General features: G+C 40.8%; 1 protein-coding gene, 2 long non-coding RNA genes and 1 other non-coding gene across 7 annotated transcripts in view; 2 read left to right on the top strand and 2 right to left on the bottom strand.

The window, feature by feature from the left end:
• The window catches only part of USP46 (ubiquitin specific peptidase 46), a 29,881-nt gene extending 21,738 nt beyond the window's left edge, over positions 1-8,143 (bottom strand). The window contains exons 1-2 of one of the 3 annotated variants that reach the window (XM_072037626.1): positions 7,789-8,143; positions 6,848-6,969 (exon numbers count right to left, since the gene is read on the bottom strand). In XM_072037626.1, the coding sequence (XP_071893727.1) occupies positions 6,848-6,928 (81 nt within the window). In that variant the 5' untranslated portion in view covers positions 6,929-6,969; positions 7,789-8,143. The remainder of the gene's footprint in view (positions 1-6,847; positions 6,970-7,788) is intronic. The other 2 variants (XM_038179014.2, XM_027457093.3) reach the window with 2 other exon arrangements.
• A 2,573-nt stretch (positions 8,144-10,716) lies between these two features.
• On the bottom strand, positions 10,717-13,900 carry LOC113843606 (uncharacterized). The gene is made up of 2 exons (XR_003497179.3): positions 13,321-13,900; positions 10,717-12,073 (listed from the first exon to the last, which is right to left on the bottom strand). It is a non-coding gene; the product is annotated as an uncharacterized lncRNA (long non-coding RNA).
• Positions 13,538-16,064, top strand: LOC101805374 (uncharacterized). 2 transcript variants are annotated; one of them, XR_003497177.3, is made up of 5 exons: positions 13,538-13,592; positions 13,897-14,055; positions 14,758-14,868; positions 15,272-15,377; positions 15,795-16,064. It is a non-coding gene; the product is annotated as an uncharacterized lncRNA (long non-coding RNA). The 2 variants fall into 2 exon arrangements; XR_003497178.3 differs by having other exon boundaries at positions 13,551-13,597.
• On the top strand, positions 15,035-15,152 carry LOC113841170 (small nucleolar RNA SNORA26). Its single transcript, XR_003493805.2, has one exon. It is a non-coding gene; the product is annotated as a small nucleolar RNA SNORA26 (small nucleolar RNA).
• Positions 16,065-24,160: the final 8,096 nt, after the last annotated feature.

Below are 24,160 nucleotides of genomic sequence, written 5' to 3'. Positions count from 1 at the left end.
GGTTTATTCTAAGGTGTCCAAAAAGATAAAATTTACAGAAAAAGAAGATCAGGGAAAGAGTTAACAAGCACAGAGACCTCATACTTCAAAGCAGGATATATTTATTGCATGGAGAAAAATAAAACTAGAAATTTTTTAATAAACTCAAACCTTGCCACTCAACATTAATTTCTATATATTACATTTTGTGTATGAAGGCTCCTCAAAAAGCAGTTGACATGATAGCATAAGGAATGGCTGGAAATTTTCCAACTAAAGTATACCAGAAACTATGCACCCAAGCCAGGTTTAAACTTCAAAAAATTTTATTAGAGATGTGTTAAATGTGATACAGGAGTCAGTTTAAACTCACTGCATGAAATATAAAAAACATTTTAGACTGTTTTGGTCGGTCTAGAGCAATAATCAACCATAACTATTTAACGTGGCTTTTGAGCACAACTGTCCTTGTTCCCAGTCCCAGCAAGTCATTTTAGTCACTTTGGCTAGTGAAAACCTGCTCAAACATTTTTTTAATGCAATCCATTCTCTATGGTTTAATAAAAAATTCTGTGCTTCAGGTAGGAGAAATATCCTCCCACTGCTGAATCCACAGTAGTTTCATAAAAATTGCAAGAGTGGCAGTGCAGCCACAGAGAGAGCCCACATAAATATGCCAATGAACCAAGATCTGCAACTGTTACATAAATTCATATCTTGGTATAGAGATAACAGAGAGGTATAACTGCTTCTTAAATAATACATGAATGAAGGGAATGCAAGAAAGTGACTGCAGTAGCCAGAACTTATGAGAATGAGAAGTAGGTCAGCATAGAAACTCCTACTACACATTCTGTGGTGTTAGTGATCCTTCATTTCTCTGCAGCTTTGTCACATAATTCAGCAACCAGCATTTAGACCTTATGCAATGGCGAAGATGCGCAGCTGGAGACAAAACCAAGCATGGGTCAGTCTGGGTTAAACCAAGATTTCTACCATAGCATCATTCCAAAAACGTTCTGGCCATATGACCTACTTATTCTCCTTCTTGCTGTTTTGCTGTAGGCTTTCCTAGGGATAAGTCTAGTAGTTTTCATTTCAACTGAAATTTCTGATAATGTTGCTAAGAGTTTAACTTGTGCTTTGTATCACATGAAGCAGATTAAGTAAAAAAAAAAAAACACCTCCCATTCCTTTGCATGTCAGCATGTATACAAAATAATAGTGCAGGAGGGAAAAACAAACAAACAAAAAAACACATCAGCTTAAATCATTAAATCACGTGTAGCAAAATAAGCTAAATACAATTATTCTATGGAGGATGAGAAATGGGATAGGGCCAAAATGAAAGCTACTTCTTACCAGAAGACAGCAAATCAGACTTGACTTCGTATGGTGATAGAGCTCTAAATACAGCACTAACTTTCTAGAAATGCTGTATGTGCTTAATTAAAGGTACAGGAATGCTACAAAGAAATTAGGAGGTTTCGTTCGTCATCTGTAGAAAAGCTATTTAATATGTATTCACCCAATAAACAGAAACATACGTGACCGTCAAACAAGAAAATTCAAATAAGAAAGAACGGGAAATATCTTGTTCACAAGAAAATCTTAAAAAATATAAGAAAAACACATAGATGTTGAACTATGAAAACAGCGATTTAACAAATATATAAAGAACAAGAGGTCAATGGAAGAAGATGGCAAAAAGGAGCTTCAGATCATACACAGCTGTGAAGTAGATGTTCTTTTTCTTGGTATTTGAGCAAAGTGCTAGAAGCAGAGTTGTCTCTTAAAGGGAAAAGCTACAGCCTTAAAACAAATTAGGGGTGATGTTGGGACTGGTAGAAAAGAGAATAAAAATAGAAATGGCTTCAGGGCCAGGCAGCCTGAGTTTCAGCATTTTGGAAGGCACAGCATATGGGAGGGAAGGGAAAAGGAAGGGAAAGAAAGATGTGTAAGGCCTCCCGACCAACACATGGCAAGGATGGGTAACTGGAAAGAAGAAGCAACAGTAAAGAAAATCCAAACTGGTCTCCCAGAAGCAACACAAAAAGAGTAAGAGTATGAGAGACTACACCAGGCAGTATATATGTGAGTAATTGGAAAAACCCATCTACTTCTATATTCATTGATATTAAATGCCAAACCCAAATTTTTTTTGTACTTTTTTTTGTATTTTTTTTAAGTTTAAGTAGCACCAAATAGTTTAATTGAACCAGATTTGCTGCTTTTTTCCCCTAAAGAAATGTTTAATTATTCCACCAGCACAGCTATTTTGAGTTGTTGTTGCCAAGAGATAAAAGTGGAAAGAGAGGGTTCTATGAAAAAGAGAGGGGACCATAGTAAATAGTAAAAGGATATTGACTGACGTAAAAAACATTGTATGACCATATTTTTGAAAGAAACATGTTTTAAAACAATATACCTAAATAAATTGCCTTTATGCATTTTTTCTTAGAGTATTCTGTTCTTTAAGACAAATAATAAGAGCATAAAAGGAGGCATCAAATTCATTTTTTGCTGGATAAACTGAACTATCCTCTAATCACAGATGCTTATATTGCATCTACCATAAATAACTTCAGCTCTTTCACTGTGTTGTTACCAAGAAACAGAAAAAAAATGAGGCCCCAAATCCTAAATCACTTAAACATTTTGTGATTTAACATTTAAATGATTTTAAGGCACTCAGTCTTATATACCTTAAAGAGCAAGTATTGGATATGAGCTTCTAGTGAAATGCTCTAACTTCAATATTTAAATCCATAAGTGATTTTTTTTTTAAATATTGACCTTTAAAGTTTCCATAATTAGGCAACATTTACCAAACTGCAACTCAGTATGCTCTCATGAGTCTGTCTCCATATCCAGTTTGTTCTTGGATTGGGGGCATTCAGGCTTTTCCTGGAATGAGTAGCAATAACTTTTTTTTTTTTTTTTTCTCCATTTTCCTTCTTCTGAAGAACACAAAACCTCAACATGGCCTCACAAGTGAAAAAGAGCCTGAGGTTTTCCTACAGCCTATAATTTCTTCACCAGCACTTTTGGCTGGGCCACCCAGATGACATGCGGTGCCTCAGAGCATTTTAAGGGCAAGGCACCTTCTAGACTTCATCACAACTGCACCAGTCTCTTTGATAACCTGGAGGACAAAAGACAGAGTATCTTCATTAAATCTCAATATAACATGAATTATGAGGGTTGCAGGTATGTTGGATGGCAGGCTTAGAATTCAAAATGATTTTTCGTACATTAGAGAAATGCTCTGGAAATGGTTGAAATTCAGCTAAGACAAGTATCCGATTCTGCACATAAGAGATGAATCACCTGAACAGAATGGGAGACAGCTAAACTAGTAGTTTTTGAAAACAAGCAAACAAACAAACAGCAGTGTCTGGAGACTATCATGTAAATGAAAAGCATCAACCACATTGTGCTATTTAAAAATAAAAATAAATATGTAGACATAACAATGAAATTGTTACAGAAAGGAGCCTTCAAAGTACTTGAAGTAACTTTCCTGTTTAACTTGTCACTGGTAAGACTTCAGACAGCACCTCGGGTCTAGATTTGATGCCAGGCTTCAACAAAGACAAAGATAATTGGAGAGAGTCCAAAAAAGGGCAGTAAAAATGGAGAACTTAACCCTAGAGAAAACTGAACCTGTATAAAAGGTTGAACAGGGTTGTGTTGCACAAGACAAAAAAGATTGAGGCAGGGCATGAGTACGTTTTCAAGTACATAAAATTTGTTAGAGAAATGCATTAGTCTGTTCTTGACCTCAAGGGTGGACAAGATGAGAAGTAGGAAGCTCCTATCATGGTAATGTAAATTCAAGTAAGACACTGGGGAACACTTTACCCATAAGGGCATTGAAGCGTTGGGATAGACTGCCCAGAGAGGTGATGTAGTCACCATCGCTGGAAGTCTTCAGATTAGACAGACGTAGGCCAGAAATAACACGGGTATACCAAATGGAATTTCAAAGGACAGTCAGGAACTTTATTTATTGTCCCATGACAGTTTGGTTGAATTTATTATTAGGTCATTAACAGTCAAATAACCCCAGCATACACTATCCAGTAATGGCTGCCTTTGCATCCTTTGCTTTCATTTCTATATTTTCTGTATGTCGTACTGAAATTGTGCTCTCTTGAGATTATTTCTAAAATAGTATTGCTTGAACTGCCTGTAACTAATATTTTCAGATGTAAAAAATATTTTCCTTTATCAATCTAAATAAATCTTCAAATAGTTGTTTTACCATCTTGACAGTTATTATTCTGCCTTAATCTCAGTGAGAAGCAGCTTTAAAAGTCATGAAGAAATATACACCACGAGTTGTCCAAATGAATAAATCCAGTTAAAAGTGATCAATTCTGTAATCCAAGAACACTATTATTGTATGAAGCAGAATCTATTTTAGAGTATTGTCTTATTTTTTGGTCTAAAGCATTTTCCAGATCCATGTTAGCAGTTTGATACCTCATTCTGCCAATGCCCCATATTCAAACATATCCTGCAATGAATTTCTAAAAGCATGATATTAAAACAAACAAACAACAACAAGCAGAGTTATTTCTGTTTGCTTCCTGAGTGTAAAGACTGGTGTTTTTATGGTTTTCTCTACAACTCATTTGTAGGATAGTTAGAAACTTTTTTGTTGTTGTTGTTTTTAAAATCAGAGGCTGAAAGTTGCAGGTATTCACGTAATCCTGGTGCTAGAACCTGAAGAAAATCACCAATTGTTATGAAACTCATAAAGACTATGAGAAGAGCTTGCGACATGGAAGCCCCATTAATAAAGAAGAAAAGTGATGAGAGAAACTACAGTATTTTTTGTCAAAGGATGCCTTTAAAACAGGAGCAACTGTGAGGCATCTCAAATATTATGAAGCAGCAGAGATCTGAGTGTGTTTAAAATGTGCTATTCATCAAATTGATAGAGCACTCTGAAAGGCAGATAAGATTATTTGAAGTACTATTACAAAATTACGAAAGGGAAAATTAATATCTATTTTCAGCAGAACACTAAAAGGCATTTAGGAGAAACATGGTCCACGGGGCTTGTTAGCCATCTCTGTAAAAATGTCAGTACTTTATGAAATGGTTAGATGTTGTTCACTGCCTGTAACAGCAATGTTCCACAGGCCACAGCTGCCACACGAGCTTAACTCAGAACTCGAGGCTGTATCAAAAGCTTATAAACAGAGAAGCATACTGCAGGGGATTTTGGTAAGCAGCAATCTTAAAATGACAGCACGCCTCTCTAGTTCTGAACCAGCATTCTGTACTTGAGTTTTCTGGGTTATCTCACAAAAACAATGCCAAAGAGGATTACAGCGTAATAGGGGCTAAAAACACATCCCTAGTTTATGCCTGGAGCCTACAAGGGCTACATGGCACTGCATGCTGATATTCCTTCTAACAGGGTTTCTTCAATGTATCTTATGCTTCTTCACATCTGCTGCACCTGTCCTACCTAAAAGCTGCTGACTGCCTGCTGCAAGCCTCCTGCTGTGGCCAGCCCAGTGGACAGGCCCAGTGGATGAACGCTCCCAGTGTCTGCAAGGCAAGGGCAGCATCTCGGGAGCTAGATCTCCATTTTCAGTGAGGGTGGCCACCGAGCCCACATGAGTGCCACCAGTTCCTTCAGGCAGGCAAGCCTTCATCCCACCTCCACCCCAGCAGAACAAATTCTTGACTTCAGGCAGTCAGTTAAATAATAAATACGTCCTAACATGCTGCCTATTTCTTAGGCCACGGATCAGTTTTTCAAGCACCATGTCATACTACAGGAACGGGATCTGGAAATTAACATTTCTGACTGGTAAACTTCAACAGATGCCTTAAATCAAACTAGCACTGCAAATATATGGTTTTATACAAACAAAAGGTTTGCTTATAAAACTCTAACCTTCCAAAATCCCATTCTTATGCAGGGTCATCACAGCTCCTCCTATAGTCCTTTGGATTCAAGTCCACCACTGCATCTAAGTGGGCTCATCTTCAGAGGACCCATAATGCAGTGTTGCCAAAACTTCCAACAGTTTAATCTTCAAGGCCCAAATTCCTGTAACTTGCTAAATATCTCATCTTTTTTTTTTTTTTTTTTTTTTTTTTTCCTAAAAGGACTTCATAATCCTATGGATTATGCAGAAAAGACTAAATGTGACCAGCATAACACAACATCTCTGAAAACTAAGTGCACAGAACCCAAGGAGCATGCAACTTTAGAGCATCATTGTTGTTGAACCAAATTCACTCTCTGTCACAGTACCAGTGCCACGAGCCAGAATTGTCTTGAACTATGAGCCCTTCTGTGCATTTTTTGCCTGAGACTCTAACTCTTCCCTTTGGTCTCCCCATTTCTCAGATGTCTCTGTTGCGGGATATGGTGGCAGTGAGGGCTGAACAGCACGCCACTAGAACAACCCCATCAGTTTCACTCTGTCCACTCAGGCTCTGGGAGAAGCTAACTGTATCCAAGGGCATGCCTGAAGCCTGAGAGGGAAAGCACGGAGTTCCTGGTACTTTATGCCAATGCTAAAGGCTTACGACCACCTAACAGTCTCCAGCTGCCCTTCATGCGGTGCTCTTCCACATGGTCTGCAGGGCGTCCCAGCCACCGTTCATCAGCCATAAAACTGGAGCCTGCCCTGGGAGGAAGGTGAGCAAGCTCAGGTTGTCTCCTCGGTACTGCAATTTCTTAAACCTTTCTTTGCAGTATCGCTGGCCCACAGGACTGGAGGTTGTTAAGAATGAAAATTTGACATTGATATGGAAAGGGAGTGGGCTCATGATCTGCACTCCCTCCCCCAGACCACTGCTGCTGACCCCTCTGGGGCTGTGCCTGTCGCCTTACCCTAGAGGTAAGCTCCGTTCTCCAGGGCAGGCGAATGCCACGTGTGGCATCGCCAGCACAGGGTGTGCTGGGGCACCACATGGAGGGAAGCTGGCAACTGTGTGGAGCTGCTCTTGAAGAACCTGGAAATAAGGGGGAAAAATATAGACTAAAACAACAAGGTGTGCAGAAATCGGCTTCTCTTCTGCTTGTGTTGGTGTGCGTAGTGCTCACCCATGTCTTTGGGAAGTTTACGACAGTCTCACAGTGCTGGTAGATGTTGACTGACAAACTTTACGCTGTCCCCCCGCCAAAAAGTTTTAAAAAATCTAAAACCAATCAGATGCTCCAAGTTTTTAAAGCAGGGACTGAAATCGGAGGGAAGCTCAGTGAAGAAGTTGTCCTGTCAGCTCTTCCTGGGGGTGAAAGTGATGAAGTCTGAGCAAAACAAACCAGATTAGGGATGTTTCCGTGTTCCCTCCTGATTACCTAGGCTGATTTGGAGAAAGCTAAGTGCTTCCTGCAGCACCAGAAGAGCCCTGATGTCAGCTCGAAAGGCTTCCTTGATGCATCCCGACCCCACAGCCTGCTATGGGGCACCAAACCATCCTCATTTTCTGCCTCCTCCTGCCCGCAGGAGACCACGGGGCGCCTGGCTGAGGGGATCAAAAGGGCTGAGTGAGTTGTGGTGGGCTGGGAGCCGAACAAGGGGCTCCAAAGCAGCGTTATTAGGGCCGAAAGGGGGAGGGCAGGCTGCGGCTCCCCCTCCAAAGCGTGTCCGGGGGGGCACCCCCGGGCCTCCCGGGACACGGCGGCTCTCGGGCGGCCCCCGCACCCCGGGCATGTCCCGGGGCAGGTCCTGCCCGCCCCCCCCTCCCCCGTCGCCTCCCTCCTTCGGGTTGCGGGGGGGACACCCCCCGGTCCGGCCCCAGCGGGGCCTGCCCCCCGCCCGCCGCACTCACCATATTACAGATGGAGGCGATGTTTCTGACAGTCATCGGGCTAAAGGTTGCAGCGATCCCGCAGCGCCATCTTTACGAGGTGAAAACGGCCCCGCTCATGGTGCCAGCAGCGCACGGAGGCAGAGGGGGCGGCGGCAGCGGCAGCAGAGCTTGGGCTCCGGCAGAAAGAAAGGGGAGGGGATGGGCCGGCCCGGGCACCCCGAGTGCCCCCGGGGGGGGGAAGGACCTGCCTGTCCCCTGCCTGCCCCCTGCCTGCCTCCCCGGGCCGGCGGCTTCAGCAGCGCGGCGCCGGCAGCCGCATCCCCGCTCCTCCCGCCTCTGCCGCGCCTCTGCGCCGAGCTCGCCCTTCCTCCTCCTCCTCCTCCTCCTCCTCGCCCGGCGCTCCATCGTCTGCTGGGAGGGGAGGGGAAGGCTCAGCGGCAGGCAGCAGCGTGGGGGAGTGAAGGCAGAGTCGGGGCACGGCCGGGGAAGTGACAGCCCCGGGACCTGCAGGCTCCAAAACTTGGTGCCTTCCCGCAGCCGGCGGGCACCGGCACAGAAGTTGTACATATACCATGGCCATACCGTGAGGTGTGTCACTGCTGAACTGCTTGCTCACAAGGTTACACTGCAAGGCATTTATACAGCGCTGTTCATGTCTCAGATCCTCTCCACTCCAATAATTTTGAGCCCATGCTGTTCTCCAAGGTCTGAGTGCATTAAGAAGTATGATAGCATCAAACCTACACTCATGACAAGAGGTAAGAGCATGTTAGTTATCTAACTTGTGGCCACACAGCAAATTTGGAGACGTATGGCACTCACCTAGGACACTGCCTCCTAGAATTCCCCTTTTCCTTCAGAACATCGCTGTTTCCAGCAGAAGCTTAAAGCCCGCACAGTGTTCCTGCCTGTACTGAGGAAATCCTTCACAGAGAGAGCTGCTAACTTTTGTGTAAGCACCTCAGCTCCTAACAGCACAGCACACTTGTGCTTGGCTACACTTTCCAATTCATCATGCTAGAACATCATAATTTCACCCCATATTAGAGGATTCATAATAAAAGTAGGAAATGTGCCAGTTTAATGATCATTTAGCACCAATTTTTTGCTCTTCAGCCACAGATCCAGCCAGGAAAGAAGAAACTTTCTCACTTGAAATTGGGGTGAGCGCTTTGGTATTCTGCTGCTGTTGTCACTTCCAGGACTAGAAAGTTTATTTCCGTAGCTTTTTGAAAATAAAGTGCTAAGTAAAGCAGCAAATGCTAGCTGCAAACACTATAGGAACTGTATAAATAAAGAACAGTGAACAATTGTTTCCACTCTACAGCATTGCCCTCTCTCTTCATAACAAACAACTAACCCTGTGTTTCTTCGGAGTGTTAAACAAAGAGGGAAAACAAAGGGCTATTTATAACCTGAGAGCGCTTATATAATTTCTGTTGAAAGGTCAAAAAATGCCTTCTGCATTTACTTCTGGATCAGTCTTTGCCTCAATTGGTTATACACTTCAGCTGTGATTCTGTGAACTTATTTTACTACATAATATCAGTACCTACTGTAAATATCCTCTTTGGCTAGCCGAGGCTTGGACTTTGCTAACACTTTCCATCTGAAGGTCTCAGACTATGCAGACATTCACTCAGACTTGTCAAATTACTAGGTGCCAAGTTAATATTATCTTAATTTACAAAGAAAATAGGCAACAAAAAAATTCAGTGAGTTGTCCGAGTGTGAACAAATGAGGACAGATACATTACAAACCCTTCAGAATACTGAGACCATAATTTTTACGTTGATGTCAGTTGAGAAAAAGAAACTTCAGTGCCACTTGTGCTTATAGTATAGAATTTTTATTCTTGAAAATACAAAAAATGTCTGTGTTTCTCATATTTTTCTGCAAGGCAAGACAGTATACATTGTATAAATATTAGGCAAAATCATTTTGACCTTATTTGAGCTAGATAACACCATCAGCTTTTAGTATAGCTCAGCATTAACTTCAGTGGGAAAGAACAGCTCTTGGGACTATCAAACTAATAGGAATTCATATGAGTTGGGGCCATTTAAAAAGTTAAACAATTGTGCTTTCCTATAGAAAAAGAAAAAAAAAAAAGGCAGTAGTAAATCTCATGACAATCCCTTCCTAATGTTACAAACAGAAATTTTCCATGCAGCTTGGCCCCCGTTGCAGAACAGATTGGGAACCTCAGTACAGTGCCAAATGCCAGCTTGCAGCCTGTGGACTGAGGCTATGGTGCCTGCTTCACAGCAGGTCAACAGAAGCCACTCTACTTCTGAAGTTCTAATGATAAGAGCAGGTTGTAGTCCCACAAAAAAAAAAAAAAAAATCATGGCTGTGCAAGGAAAATGTGTGTATGGGGGCAGGGGGGCTGGAGTGGCCCTTAGTCTAATAAAGGAACAACTTTCTTCTTCAAGACACTATCAGCTTTACAGCTGCTTCTACCAATTTCTTCAAATTATGAGTTTTTGTTTTTAATTTTAAACACTGTAATCATTATCTACAGAATCTCAGCAAGTCATATTGTTACCTACTGAATATAAAGCATAGAAGATGGAAGTTTACATTAAATTCATCTATGAATCTAGCCTACCTTTGCTAATATAAACATTATACCAGCTGGCAGAAAGGGAGTACTCTCCCTTCCCTTTTCTCAAAAAAAGGTTTTACAGAAGAAAACACACTTTTACAGTATCTGACTTTTTTTTTTTTTTGCCATTAAATATCAGATTCAGAGGTCCAAAAACAGCAAAAGAGATGCAAATACACCAGAAGCCTACTGAGTAAACAAAAGGAGCTAATAGTTCACAGTTCTACAGTCATAACCATTAAACAACTTAATTTACAAGCAGGCAGCTGAGGCCTTTACAGTCAGTTTGTTGCTCAATAATGGCCTAGAGGTGTGATTATCTCATAATATCTTCCTCTTGTTTTTTTTTTTTTTTTTTCTTCTGCTAAATGGCATTTCAAAAAAAAAAAATGTATTAGGAGCTTTGAACAACAACAACAAGAGAATGTCTATATATTAGGCTATTTGTTTATTGATTTACCAAGTATTCATCTTCCCTGACACACTACTCAATTTAAAATATTCCCATGTGTTTCCATACGGTATAGGTGCTTGTAGAATGGCCTCTTTATAGGGTACTTCAGCAAGTTCACCAGCAAACTTTACTGGCATTTTCCTTGGCTATGCAAAATGGGCTTTCAGTTGGAAAAACACTGTTTGATTCTTAGCCCTTAAGTATTGCCTAGAAAGAGATGACCAAATCTTCTAGCCATGGAGGTAATTTACCAAACAAGAAAAGACTCACTGAGGAAAAATAACAGAAATGTATTATTTCTGCCTCTGGAAAGGAAATAACAAGTCTGGTTTGCCCTCCTCTTCTCTAAAGACTTTATTTATTATTTTTGTTCTATTCTACAGGTTCTAATTTTAACTAACATACACACTGAGAACAAACCACAAAGGATATTTTGACAGTACACAGGCTGAAAGTGGCACTTAGTCTATTTTGAGTATGAATTTAAAATAGCCCTTTCATTTTATGTAAATTGTGGCATAAATTAATCAAATTACACTTCTATTAAGTTAGCATCCCACAGCTCCCATTTTTGTTTTTAAGGCACAGTTTTATTGCACTGGACACAGTGCAATACATACACAAAGTAAATTGTCCAACACATTTGTTAAAAAAAAAAAAACAACAAAGTTTTAAAAAGCTGTTTGGTCAGGTCCCAAATCTACCAACTATTTAATGTGGATGGCTACTGATATCGTCAGCAAAGACTGATGGTCACATCCAAGATTTTCCTTCATATCAGTGTGAAGAACAGTGAAATTGAAATGAAATATTTGTGATAATTTTGTGTTTTAATGAACTCAGTGTGAGGTTTTTGAACAAATGAAAATCTGATAGCTTAGAAAAGTATCAAATATCAAAGTATCAATAACCTTGAGACTAAATTCATGCATCTCATGAAGAGACTTTGAGGATTAGAGCAGCAACCTTCAAGACCTGAGCAGCTGGATTTAGATCACCAAACTTTAAAAAAAATCAGCTTTAAATCCACAAGATAACACAGGCCCACAGCTGTCACTTATCAGAGTCCAAAATGCAAGCCTCCAAACACTCTTCTTGATGACTGCCTACATTTTGTAGTCAGACTGAAGTCTGCTGACATGGTTGACCAGGCGCTTGATAGTTCTTCCTGGGCACACGCAGAATGTGCTAACCCCTCACACTTGCAACAAGCAATGGCCCAACTTCATCAAGAGGTGACCTGAGTGGGACAAATGTAGCATGTAGGAACTTGAATCTTAAGTACTGTTCTTGTAACAAATGTCCTTAACTGTCCCGTCCCCCCAAATACTTCTGCATTCGCTGGTCAAGCTTTCATGATAACTGGCACAGATGACAAAAATGTAAAGGCTGGATGCTACTTCATCCTATTGACTACGTTACAATGAAGGACTGATCTGATTTATGTCTCTGTAGAAAGTCATTGCAGAGAACTCTGCATGAAATAACCTGAAGCAAGGTGACTCCAAATGCTCATATCCAGGGAATGAATGTCTTACCTATAGCCATGAAGACTTCTTTTGAACCCTGAGGTACTCACAATATAGGTATTGGCACAAACATCTGCAACAGTGTTTTTCTGTCTACATGTGGATAGTTGCTTTAAAAGTAACCAGAAGTGACAAGAAAATATCTAGAACTATCCCTCAGTTGCAACTATGTGACTGCTTGTGGTCTGTTGCAGGCTGAATCAAACCAACTAGCTTAGATTTGCTGATTGTAATTTAAATGTAGGGATTAGAAAACTCTCAGAGATAGTGGCCAAACTGTAGCTTTCCTCCCACGCTCTGACAGGTAGGTGCTGTTCAGGTGGCAACGCAGCAGGAGCCAGGAGGTGCCATTTCTCACTGAGGCAGGAAGGTAAGAAATACCAGCAGCATACCCACTGTGTGCCAAGCTGGGACTCCTGCTGAGTCCAGAACTCTGCAGGAACCAAGATGCCAAGGCTCCATCTCCTACCTCTGCTAGGAATTACTGACACACGGCTCATGATAGCCTGCTTGTACTCACCATAAAGCCTCCTAGCAGTGCCAGTCAGCCATGCCCCTTGGCTGAGGTGGCACAGGGGCAGCCTGCATCCAGCCAGGACACAGTGTGTGCTACCTCACAGGGCAGCAGCCAGGGCCACCTCAGCACTAGGTGACCTCTGGCCATGCTCTAGGGACCTGCATGTGCCAGGGAGGGCATCAGTGACGTGCTGTGACACCAGTGAGGGTATTAGTGCAGGCTTGAGGCTTAGCTCGCTATCCTTGCAGACAAATCCTAAGCCTCCTCAGGCAGGGTTTGTGGGGTTACACACGGATCAGCTGCAGTGAGCTGCTCAAAACCGCTCTGCAGCCGCCACCTCACACCAAAGATGCTTTTAGTTTAGGCATACTAGAGACCTGCAGATCTTTAATTTGGACTGAGCTAAACACTGGCGTCCCAGGCCGCGGGCCCGCCGCTTACCTAACAGCAGCAGCGCGGTGAGGGAAGCAGCCCAGCACCATTTATCCCAGGGGGATCCGAGAGGAACCAGCAGCACCCACCCCTCCGACGGCCGCCCCGAGGGGCCAGCCAACGGCCACCACCGCCCCGCCGCCTTTTATTGAGGGGCGTGCGAGTCACGTGTGCCGGCTCGACCAATAGGCAGCAGCACAGGGGTCTCGCGGGAGCGGCGGGTGGTATTTAAGGGGCGGGGAAGGGCTACCTGCCCTCTTTGCCCGCCAGACGCCGACGTGGTAACGTGGGTGCCCGCCCGCCGCCATCTTGGGGGGGGGGCTGGGGTGGGGCCGCCTCGCGTCTTCCCTTCGCTTATATCTTCACTTCATATCTATTTCCCTTCACATATGCCCTCTCGGAGCCTGGCGGTGCTCCGGGGAGTCAACACAGGGGGATAGAGCGCTTTTCCCTCACAAAAACCCAGCGCGGAGCCTCCCTCTCCGCCCTGCATCCTGTCGTGAGGCACAAGCCGCCCCCCCTCCGCCCCACCGCCTCCCTCACCCCCACCGCGCTCACCTCTTTCTCTCTTTTTTCCCTTAATAGTGTCGAGCCGCGGGGAGGATGGCGGCAGAAAGTGTCCCGAGGTGTCGGTGGGGCTTTGGGGAGCTCCTGAAGGCTGCAGTGTGCCCCGTGTGGGTGGGAGGCTGAGCGCCATGGGCCCCCAGGGCTGGGGTCTGGAGTCGCCCCTTCAAATACCTGTAGGTAAGGAAGATGCCCTGGTGGAGGGGCAACCATTGGACCCACTTGGAAGGGACCTACAAAGTCAAATCAACTCTGAGTCCACACAGGACTTAACAAAAATCAGTGTTAGCATACATTTGTTCCCTCTGTCTAAATTGAGTTCTTAAGGGTGTTACTCACATTCAGTGCAGTGTAGTTTTACAGCCTTCATCACGAAAATGATATTTTTCTGATAACCTACAGTGTTTGGTTGATTCAGTAGGTATTATAAATGAGCTTGACTCAATAAAATGGCTTCTCAAAAAAGGAGAGCTGGACTTGCTTAGGTTTTTTGGTCCTCTCTTCTACTGTGGTGCAACAGTAGCTTTTGTTATCCTGGGTGAGCTCTTGTTATAAAGTATATGCAAGTAAGTACAGAATAGCAACAAATTAGCAGGTAATGATCAGTCTAAAATGTAGCAACAGCTGCAGGGTAGTGTCAAGGCTAAAAGCAATTTAGGTTTTAAAAACTGTTTCTTTTTAGCAGTGGATTTAAAAAGACAGTTCTGTTAGCTTAAATGATCTGAATAGAAAACAGTGGATTAAGCAATTTACATTTTGTGCTGGATACTAATTAAAAACCTCAATTAAGTGACTCTTGAGATCTGGAATATGGCTTTAAGAAGGTCTAATTAGGCATGTTGTATAAACTATACAGGAATAATTTCTTTCTGTGCTATTTAGGGGACACTTAGAAATTTCATGTTTGAAATGGTCTGGATAGGGATGACCACACCCAAATTGGAGGCAGTGCTCAGAACTACTTAAGAATGAATAATACCTTCTGGTAAGAAGGTAAGTGCACTCTGATGTAAAGATAGTTACTGACCACTTTAAATCATGCTTTTTGATGGTTGACAAGCTTCAAATAAGTTATAATCTATTTTGAGTAAATGGTGCATTCAGGTCATCTTGGTTAATAAGAAAAAAATGGTATTACAATTTACTCCCCTTTTTAGCTTTGCCCTCTTAAGTCTGGCAGTGTCTTAAGTGGCCAACACAGAGGGGTATAAAAACTCTCTCTCAAACCCAGAGGTGAGGCTGAAACTCTTCTTTGGATCATGTTGAGAGGAACATGTGAAACCACTGAACTTCAGAAAGTTACTGAATCAACTCTAGTGCATTCAAAGTAGCTTGTAGGACAGTTAGTCATCTGATACTGTTATCTAACTGTTCCATGTTAATCATATATTTCCAGAGTTTTCAAGTGTGATGGTACTGCTTGACCACCTAGAATGCACTTCGTGAGCTTGTGTGATAAACAACTTGAGTCAAGAGTTGCTTCTAAATTGATTGCTCTTCAGGTATGTAATGTAAAAAAAAAAAACACCTTATAAGAATTCCATACCTACAGAAGCTTACATTATTCCCTACCTGGAAGTGTTTAAAAAAAAAAAAACTAGCTTGGACTACTAGAAAAATGTGTGGAAATTCAGAATTTTTAAAACTGACTTAGTCTGGCCAATCTAAATTGGCAAGCATCTGAGGAAACGATCCATTTTTTCGTATCAAGCTGGTCCTATGGGCTGGGATCTGTACTAATTGTATGGGCATGTAAAATCCTGTCCTGTACAAATGACAAAATGTGTTGAGAAATGCCTTTGACTTAAAAGGTTAGTTTCACATAGCATTGTTGTACAGTTGAATCCTAAAATGTGTCAGTATATACACCTGTCCTTTTCTGTGTACAATGGTGATTGCAAATTAAATTTCTTTTATAGAGAGCCAGTGTGTGCAAGGGATTAGAACTGATACTAAACATCAGTTTATGATTTGCTGAGTGGATGACTGCTGACTTCACCCAAGATGACTCCAGTTGTCCTCTGTGATGTGTTGTCTTGAAAGTGGAACTGAGATAAGCAATGGCTACAGCTACACATCTTCAGTGGTTGTTCAAACAATCTAGCTATTAGTTGAAACTGAAGTTTCTTAAAGTTTTGTAACTTATTTGTCTGTGTATTAATTGAAATAAAACAAAGATGGTACCAGAAGCTTGTGTTCTGAAGTTCTCTCATCTGTTTCCTGTTTAAAGATTTACCTTACAAATTCATTTAAAAAGGCTTACTTAATCTTCTGAATGTCTGATCATGGTTTTCTAAAATTGAAAATGCAAAATCCAGATGAATTGGCCAACTTTTGAATTATTTCATTAGGCTGTATGTAATTTGCCTGTTCAACTAGTCAATAGATTGTATCAATCTTGCTAAAGATATAATAGTGTTCTCTTCAAGAATCCCATTACCTGCCTATTTAAAATTCACAAAAGAAAATGTCTGCTGCAACATTCCTTGTAAAGAGCAACTAGGCTGAAGATCTGTGAAGAGCAGGATCAATACTGTTGAGTAATTGAAAGTTTGTATTGCATAGGCCAAAAATTATGACTTCAACATGAAATTTAAAATAGCAATTTCTATGCATTCTGTTACTAGCCACTGCTTCTGCAGAATGTTCAAGGAAGAATTTAAGACAGAAATATCTTAAGCCATTTCTATTGACATGCAGGTCAGTGAATTAGTGCAGATTAAGGGCTAAACTTTCTTAAATATAAACTTAAATATCCTTGAATAGATGAAAATTAAAACTGTAGCAGGAAGTATATTTCTAGCTACTCTTAAAATTTCTAGTTATTCTTTGCTTTTTTAATCTATATTAAGCTGGCAATTGTCTTAATTTCTGTCCCGAGAAAGACCATTTTCCTACAAGCTGTCAGGCATCTTATAGACCTCTATCTTCTCCAGTCATGCTTAAGGACTAAATCTTAGTCAAGTCAGTCTTTGTGAATGGTTTCATGCTCTGTATCCATTCTGCCCTGTACGGATTTTCTAGCTCTTGATTCTCTTCTGTACTTGTACACTAGATTAGTTACTAAATGTGTTCTGTTTTCCTTAATTATTAATCTTGTTTGATAGCTTGGGTTGGTGATTTCAGTGAGTTGTCTACACTTCCAGATCTTTCTGAAGGAGGTAGAAGTACCCTATGGTGCTTAGGGTTGGAGTTTCCCTTCACAGACTAACTAGTCATGCAAACACTGGCATTAAATTCCATTTGCTGCTCTGTCCACAAGGTCTCAACAGAATCAAGATCTAGAGTCTCTGCAGTTTGTTAGTGTTGACTTTTTTTTTCAACATCAATGCTGAAACAGCTCTGAAATGTTTTCACTTCTGAAAACTAGTCATTTATTTCTCTCCTTTCTGTATTAAGGACTTGAGCACTCTAAAGGTTCTATTTGTAAAGTAGCTGTAGGGCCCTTGGAGGACCTATTTGAAGGCTTAAAGGCTTGAGTTAGGCTTTGTGCTTGCTCTTTCAGATACTTGTTTTTTGAGTCATTACTTTTTGACTTCATAGTGTGTATTTGGTGACAATTTTATTCGCATGTCTTATTCTTGGTGAGTACCATTGAATCCTAATGACTTGGTCCTTTTTCACTAATTTGTTCTAATAAATTTTAGGCAGGTTCTTGTTGGTGTCTTACATGATAAAGCAGTGAAGCAACCAAAGGGTTTAGGATCAGTGTACAAATAGAGTTAAAAATTGATAATAATGATTAAATCATCTCATTTGTCCTGACCACAACTGTGGGGCTGTGTGCCTGAGGCTGTGCAGTTCACTGAAGAGAGCTGATCTGTGCAAATGTTATCCTTTAAGCACAGTTGTAATATTGGAATTTCTCTCTTCATTGGAAAAGTAAAGGCTAATGGGGCAAAAACAGGTTTACTGGAGAATAGTCAACAGCTAACTGCTTGGTTTATACCATCACAGATCAGTATTAATTGGCCTTGTTTCTGGCTGATTGGCATCAAGACGGATTCTGTCATTATATAAACTGTGTGTATGGTTTGTATGTTAGGGATTGTAAGAGAAGCTGGGGAGGGAATAAGGATGGATGAGAGCTACTACATAGCTGTAGCATTTAATTGTGCATTTTTGTTTATTCTGGCTATCGTTTGCAAATTTAAGAATGCTGCTTTGGCTTTTTGTTGACTAAATCTGCAGGAATGTTAAGTTTGTTCAGCAAGACTGGAGATAGCCTGGTTAGGCAGGAGTAGGGAGGGTATTGCCTGTATTTAGTGTTTTAGCAGGCAGCTGAAAAGCATATTTCCTACTTCAGTTCCTTTTAGGAAGTTGTTACAACTGCTTTTGAGTCTCTGTGGTCAAAGGAAATGCAAATAAAGATGAAGTATGCAACGTGCTTAGAGAGCAGCCTCATACACAGCAGAAGAGTTGTACATAACTTTTAAAGGGAGTCTAAAATGATCTTGGCTGGGGAGGTTCTTTTATTAAACAGGAGGAAGAAGAGGGGACAACAACAAGACTACAGAGGAAAAAGTGGAGCACCTTGCTCAGAAGAGGAGACAATGGAAGGTTCTGTTATTATATGGAAGGTAAGTATTTTTCTGGAAATAAGCATCCGTACTGGTTTAGTAATAGGGTTGTTTTTTGTTGGTGTTTTTTGTTTTTCATTTTTTTAAGCATTTAGAGGATTTGCTTGGAATGTGAGCAGCTAGTTCAAAAGCTAGTTTAAAAGTTTGTTAGGCCTGATTTGGAAAGAGATTTTAATAAGGGTTTTCGTTCTTTCTGGGGGAGCTTTAGTTTCACATATTTTAGCTCATTAGTATCTCTTGGTAAAGCCATTTAACCTTTATTTAAAATTTAGGAAGATATTTGTTAGACCAGTGGGTGAGTTTGTGATTCTGCAGCTGGAAGACCTAGATTCTGGTTAATCCTGGGACTTCATTGAGTGAAAAACAGCAAAATAGCTGTAGGGTGAGGATCTAAGCTGGATGCACTTGTGCCTAAGAAACAATGAGTGTGCATCCCACGCATTCTGGTTTGGATCCATGCAAGCAGGCATTTCCTACAAAACCTGAGTTTCTTTTTGTATTCATGAGATATCAGATATGTACAGAACACATTTTCTTAAAACTTTCAGCATTTGGCTTCAGAAGCAACTGGCATTGGGTTCTTCAACACATCAATGCTTTTGTTTATCTAAGTAAAGGTGGAAGCTGCACGACCTTCACTGACATTCACTGCTGCAAAGAGGGTCTCTTCTGTTCAGTGGACTTTGATGTAAAGATCAGAGATTTCTTCACATGCTTTGATATTTCAGTTCTATGGTTTTGACTCAATGCATGAATACTGAACTCTTCATTACTGAAAATTCATCCTCTTTCAGATTAAAGTGTAGAAGCTGAGAACAATGACTTATCTCCAGATTTTACTGTAGATAATGTGTTTACTCTAAGGCACAAAGTTAATTTAACCCTCAATATACATTTTAAATTAAACTCTTGAGCAGGAGTAATTGGAAATAAGCAGAGTCCTAAGAAGAGCAGCGTGCACAAGACCAGAGGATGAAAAAATGTTGGGAGTTCCAGCTTTTAGCACTTCTAGGGCTTGGAGGCAACAAGAGATGCAGGTCCCTAGTTTGTCTCATGTGGTAGCAGGTGAGGTCACTTGTTATTTGCTTGTTATTTCCTTCTCAGTGGTAAATTGCACACGAAAGCAGAGGTGGTATGTGGCCTATGAGTCAGTGTTTTTTAGGCCTCCTCCTGAGAAGTGAAGGTGAACTTGAAGTTGTATAAAGGAATTTGGTTTAGGTTTTATTACTGCTTCTGCCATTGAGCCTTATTACAGCTGATGTGGGAGGATGAATCCCAGCTTGTTTGGTTATATCATGATCTGTCCCTTAAAAATAGAAAATTATCTCATGCAGTTCAGAAAGTGAAAGAAAATAGGAGTTCTATAAAAAAAAATCTGCAATTTATCTGCACACTACTTGAAAAGTTTGCTAACAGTTATGTCCCCAGGATTTTAGTACTGAATCCTATTAGATTAATTGCTTCATGCTTTTTTCCAAAGTGTAAACTTAAAACACATAAACAAACTTTGTTAGGAAAGTAACCAGAAGGGAATAAAGCCAAGAAAAGTACACAGAAGGATGAGTTTGTTTCCAGAAATGTGTTATCTCCTCCATACCCAGACTCGAGATACTGATTTCAGGTCCAGTATGGCACAAGCTTTCTGGGGTTACTTTTATGCTGCGGTACATTTTTTTCCAGCTACCCATGGTTTTCCTCAAAACTGCAGTTTTAGTCTTTGCTGTCACCATTTCAGTTTGCAGTTGGTTATGGCCTCTGTCCTTTGTTGTGTGATATAAAAGATTAAAAAGAAACAACATTAAAAAGAAACAAACCAGCATCTGTGCTGCTGCACTGCACAAAATCTGGTCTTCAATCTAGATGCACACCTGCTATCAAGAAAAGCTAGAAAGAGGGGGGGAAGTACAATGACAGATCTCATATATGTAATAGAAATGTTTTAACTCCATCATGTGTTTCTACAATAATAGTAAAGTGAAAATGATTAAAAGGCAACCTTAAGAACTATAAGAGATTAAATGTGTCCTGGATTCAAGTCATTGCTGCTCATCGTGCTGCATGATGAATATATCGGAGCTGAGTATCAACTGGTTAGAAAAGGCTTTATGGAATCCTTTTAGCTGACTCTACAGCAGTCCTTGTCTACCTGTAATTGATGGCAAGGCATAAGTCACACTTGGCTATATTCAAAAAGATACTGCTACATCCCTACTTGCTGTAGGGAGAGCACCCCTGTTTCAGGTACCTTAACTATAGGTGCTTTCTTCTTAGTGGTGCAGATGTGATCTGGTTCCCTCTGCATCACGTTGAGTCTGAGAAGTCTCCCCGATGGAGGAAGGTGCAGTCTGTGCTCTTGGTCTGACCTGGAGAGTGATGCTCTATCTCCTACATCTTGTGGTTAAAGGAAACTGCTCTCCTAATCACACAAATAAACAACAGGGTGATATATTTTATAGTTACCTCTGCTTTTTCTTTCAAATTAATGTTCTATTGATGCATCTCTTTTGACTCATGGTAAGTATTTCATGCCTTCTCACCTGACTTGAGATAAGACTCTGCAGAATGTCGATGTACTGTGAGTCAAAGCAGGAGGCAGAAATATAGGTACTCCTACAGATTGGTTCTATTAAGCTCTACACCAAGTCTCTCGTTCTTCTCAGGCTCCAATTTTCCTCTGCAGGAGCTGTAATTTTTGCTCATCATGGAGCTTCCTTCCTTCAACCAATTTAGGAACGCTCAATAGACTTACCATAGTATCAGAGGTTTGTTGTTACCGTTTCTCAGAAATGGCAAACAAAAAGCTACCTTGAATTGACTGAGAATACGGTGAAGTAACAGATTTTAATAAACACTAAAGATACAAAATTAGAGGGGCTAAACAAAAATCTAACTTTAAGATAGGGGAAAATATCTACTCTGCCTTGTAGCTATCCAGACAACTCTGATTAATGCTTAAAATTTCTGACAGTGTTGAACAGATTTTTCAAATCACCAAAACCATCATTTTTTTTCTTCTTGTGCCTGGGAGGATGCATGTTTTTGAGGTGAGCAGGAAGAGAAAACTGATGATTGCTGTTGTTGTAATTCTGTAACAAATTCAGCACCACCTGGCTTACGCACTACATAATCTGTAGTCCAATATTTTTATAAACTCTTTCCTTGAACTATTTTCTCACTTTCTTTGGAAATTGCTAAAAAGAAAGCATACCGAGAATTTATCACAAAACACTGAGAACTCAAGTGTTCTTTTTTATGGCATTTAGAGAGAGGTTGATGGTTTTCCTTCTTAAGTTATGACTACTAATTGTTTGCAGCTCCAGTTATCAGACCAGTGCTCTCTCTGCGTGTTATTGGTATGTTCTGGATATAAAATAAAGGGGTAAAGAAAAACAGGGAAGAAATACCCTCTCAAATAGCCCACACATCTCTCACTGCTTCACAATGCTCTGAGTTACCGAGCTGCTCTCACTTCATGAACTGCATGCAGGTACAGCATTATGTAGTGAGTAACAGCTGCCATCTAACCCTATTTTATGTGGAAAGAGAAGAAGGGTACTACCATTGAATTTTTAAAGAAAGCTCTCACGGTTTCATTTTTCTTAGATTTGAAGACCTCATTGACAGATCTCTGTAGCAGCTCCTCCATCACACTGTGATTTACCTGGATGACATCTAAGTGGCTTTGAGACTGATGTCTGGCATGATTTGAGGTCCTGTCCTCAGTTGTGCTTGTGTGTTGTCTCAGCACCCTGCTAGCCCTGCTCTGTGTTGGGCTACCAGGTGTCCTGGCATGGCCTGAAGGGTGTTGGTTACATAAAGTCAGGTTATTTATACCATTTCTCACTTACCGTCATGCTGCTGACCTGAACTCATTTCTGCTCTTGTTCAGCAGGGTGTCATAAGCTTCCAGCTTGACTCATACAGTTTACCTTTGGTTTTCTCTTTAAGAATCATGATCTTTATTCTTCCATAAAAGCGATCTGTTCTTCCTCCATGGCTTCTGCAGGTAAATTCTGAGTATCAGTGACTTATTGCCATTTCACCACCTCTTGTTTTTACTTAAAGTAATAGTGCTATTACCAAGTCTGCCTTAAGAAGGTTATTTTTCATCTTCCCTATATCTTGGGAACAGAGAAAAAAAGTCCCTTGTAATCAGCATCTCTGAAGTAGTTACAGCCTGTGTTTTAAACACCTTTGTTCTGATTTTTTATTCTGCTGGACTTCTGTAGTTTATATATTTTTACTGCCCTGACATCCGAGTACAAGTTGCACAGCTTGAGAAGGTTTTGTACAGAATACAACATGCAAAATGCTGCTGCCGTTTTCTCAAGGAAAAATAAATCAGAGGTGAATATTTCATGTATTGAAAAGGGGATGGAGAAGATTTTTTTTCCTTGCAAGTAAATTATTTTTAGTTGTCAGCTTTCAAAGCTTCAAGTAAGAATATAAAATGGATCATCTGTTTGCTTGTATTCACAGCTGCATTTCAGATCCACTCTGGCAGAATTTCTCATGGTAGATTCTATAAACTGCATGTTTTGAAGTGATCTAAAGTAAAGATTTTTAGGGTAGGGCATTTCAGAAGTATCCAGAATTGGATTTTTTCCAGTCTTTTTGAAATTAGTGTTATTGTTGATGTTGAAAGAGCAAAGCTTGTCCAGTGCTTAATACTTTTGAAAAGCTACTGATGGTTACTAAAAGCAAAACCGCTGGTGTTCCTTAATAACTTCAGGTGGCAGGGCAATTTAAGTTACTGCCATATGGCAAGTCACAAAATCAAAGTCAATATGGGAATTGTGATCAAAATTTACCCAGAGCAGATATGAAATTGTCAAAGACAGAGCAAAGTGCAGGCATTTTGTAAATCTCAGTATGCCTTGTCTGCATTGAAGCTAAGCTAGTCTTTCTTCTTGTTTGATAGCATATATATATATATATATATATATATATATAAAAATCAGAAGCATTTCACACACTTCACGTTTCTGATCTATAACGTAGCAAGAGGTGGGATATTCAATACCAGTCATTGGTTATCAGTGTCTGTAGATGGATAGCCTAGGAGGCTGACATACTTTGTTCACAATCATAACCTGCTAAAAATGTGCCCGAAACACACGGCATATGATGAAGTATGTTACATAGCAACTCAGTAATGTTGCTTTAAAAGCTCATCTGATTTTTTAATCTTAGGTAATCTTTCCTCTCTAAATTTGTTTGCAGGCAGCTTGTCCAGTAAAATTTTTTTCATTTAGGTACTTGCTGTTAATTCAGCTAAAAGCAAAACAAAAAACAAGGGTAATACGGACCTCTGTTGGAGGTCCCAGCCAGCTCAGCTTCTGTAGGGCATTATGGCTTCAGGAAAGAGCTGGGGGTGAAGAGGGAGGTAATGGGAATGGATGGGGCTTCCCTACACTTCACCTACCCATGGAGGTTTGCAGCCAGCCAGCTGCATGGCAAGATAGGGCACAGTGCCCTCATTCAGGAATTCAGTTCCTGTTCTCTCCAGGAGCTACAAATGAGCCTAGAGGGATGTGATAACTGCAATGTAAAAAAGAGTCGACTGTAATTTATACAGAATCAGCCCTTGTTGGAGTAGCACAGAGAAACACAGAAAATAAGCCCACAGGGAACATGGTAAAATTGCATTTACACTCCTTGCAGGAAGCAAGCCAATCTGGTTAGACCTAATTTTGTGGGGGGTA

Source organism: Anas platyrhynchos, chromosome 4, assembly GCF_047663525.1.
Source record: "Anas platyrhynchos isolate ZD024472 breed Pekin duck chromosome 4, IASCAAS_PekinDuck_T2T, whole genome shotgun sequence".
Classification (NCBI taxonomy): Eukaryota; Metazoa; Chordata; class Aves; order Anseriformes; family Anatidae; genus Anas; species Anas platyrhynchos.
Note: the sequence above shows the minus strand (reverse complement) of the source record. Positions and strands in the feature narration are given on the sequence as shown.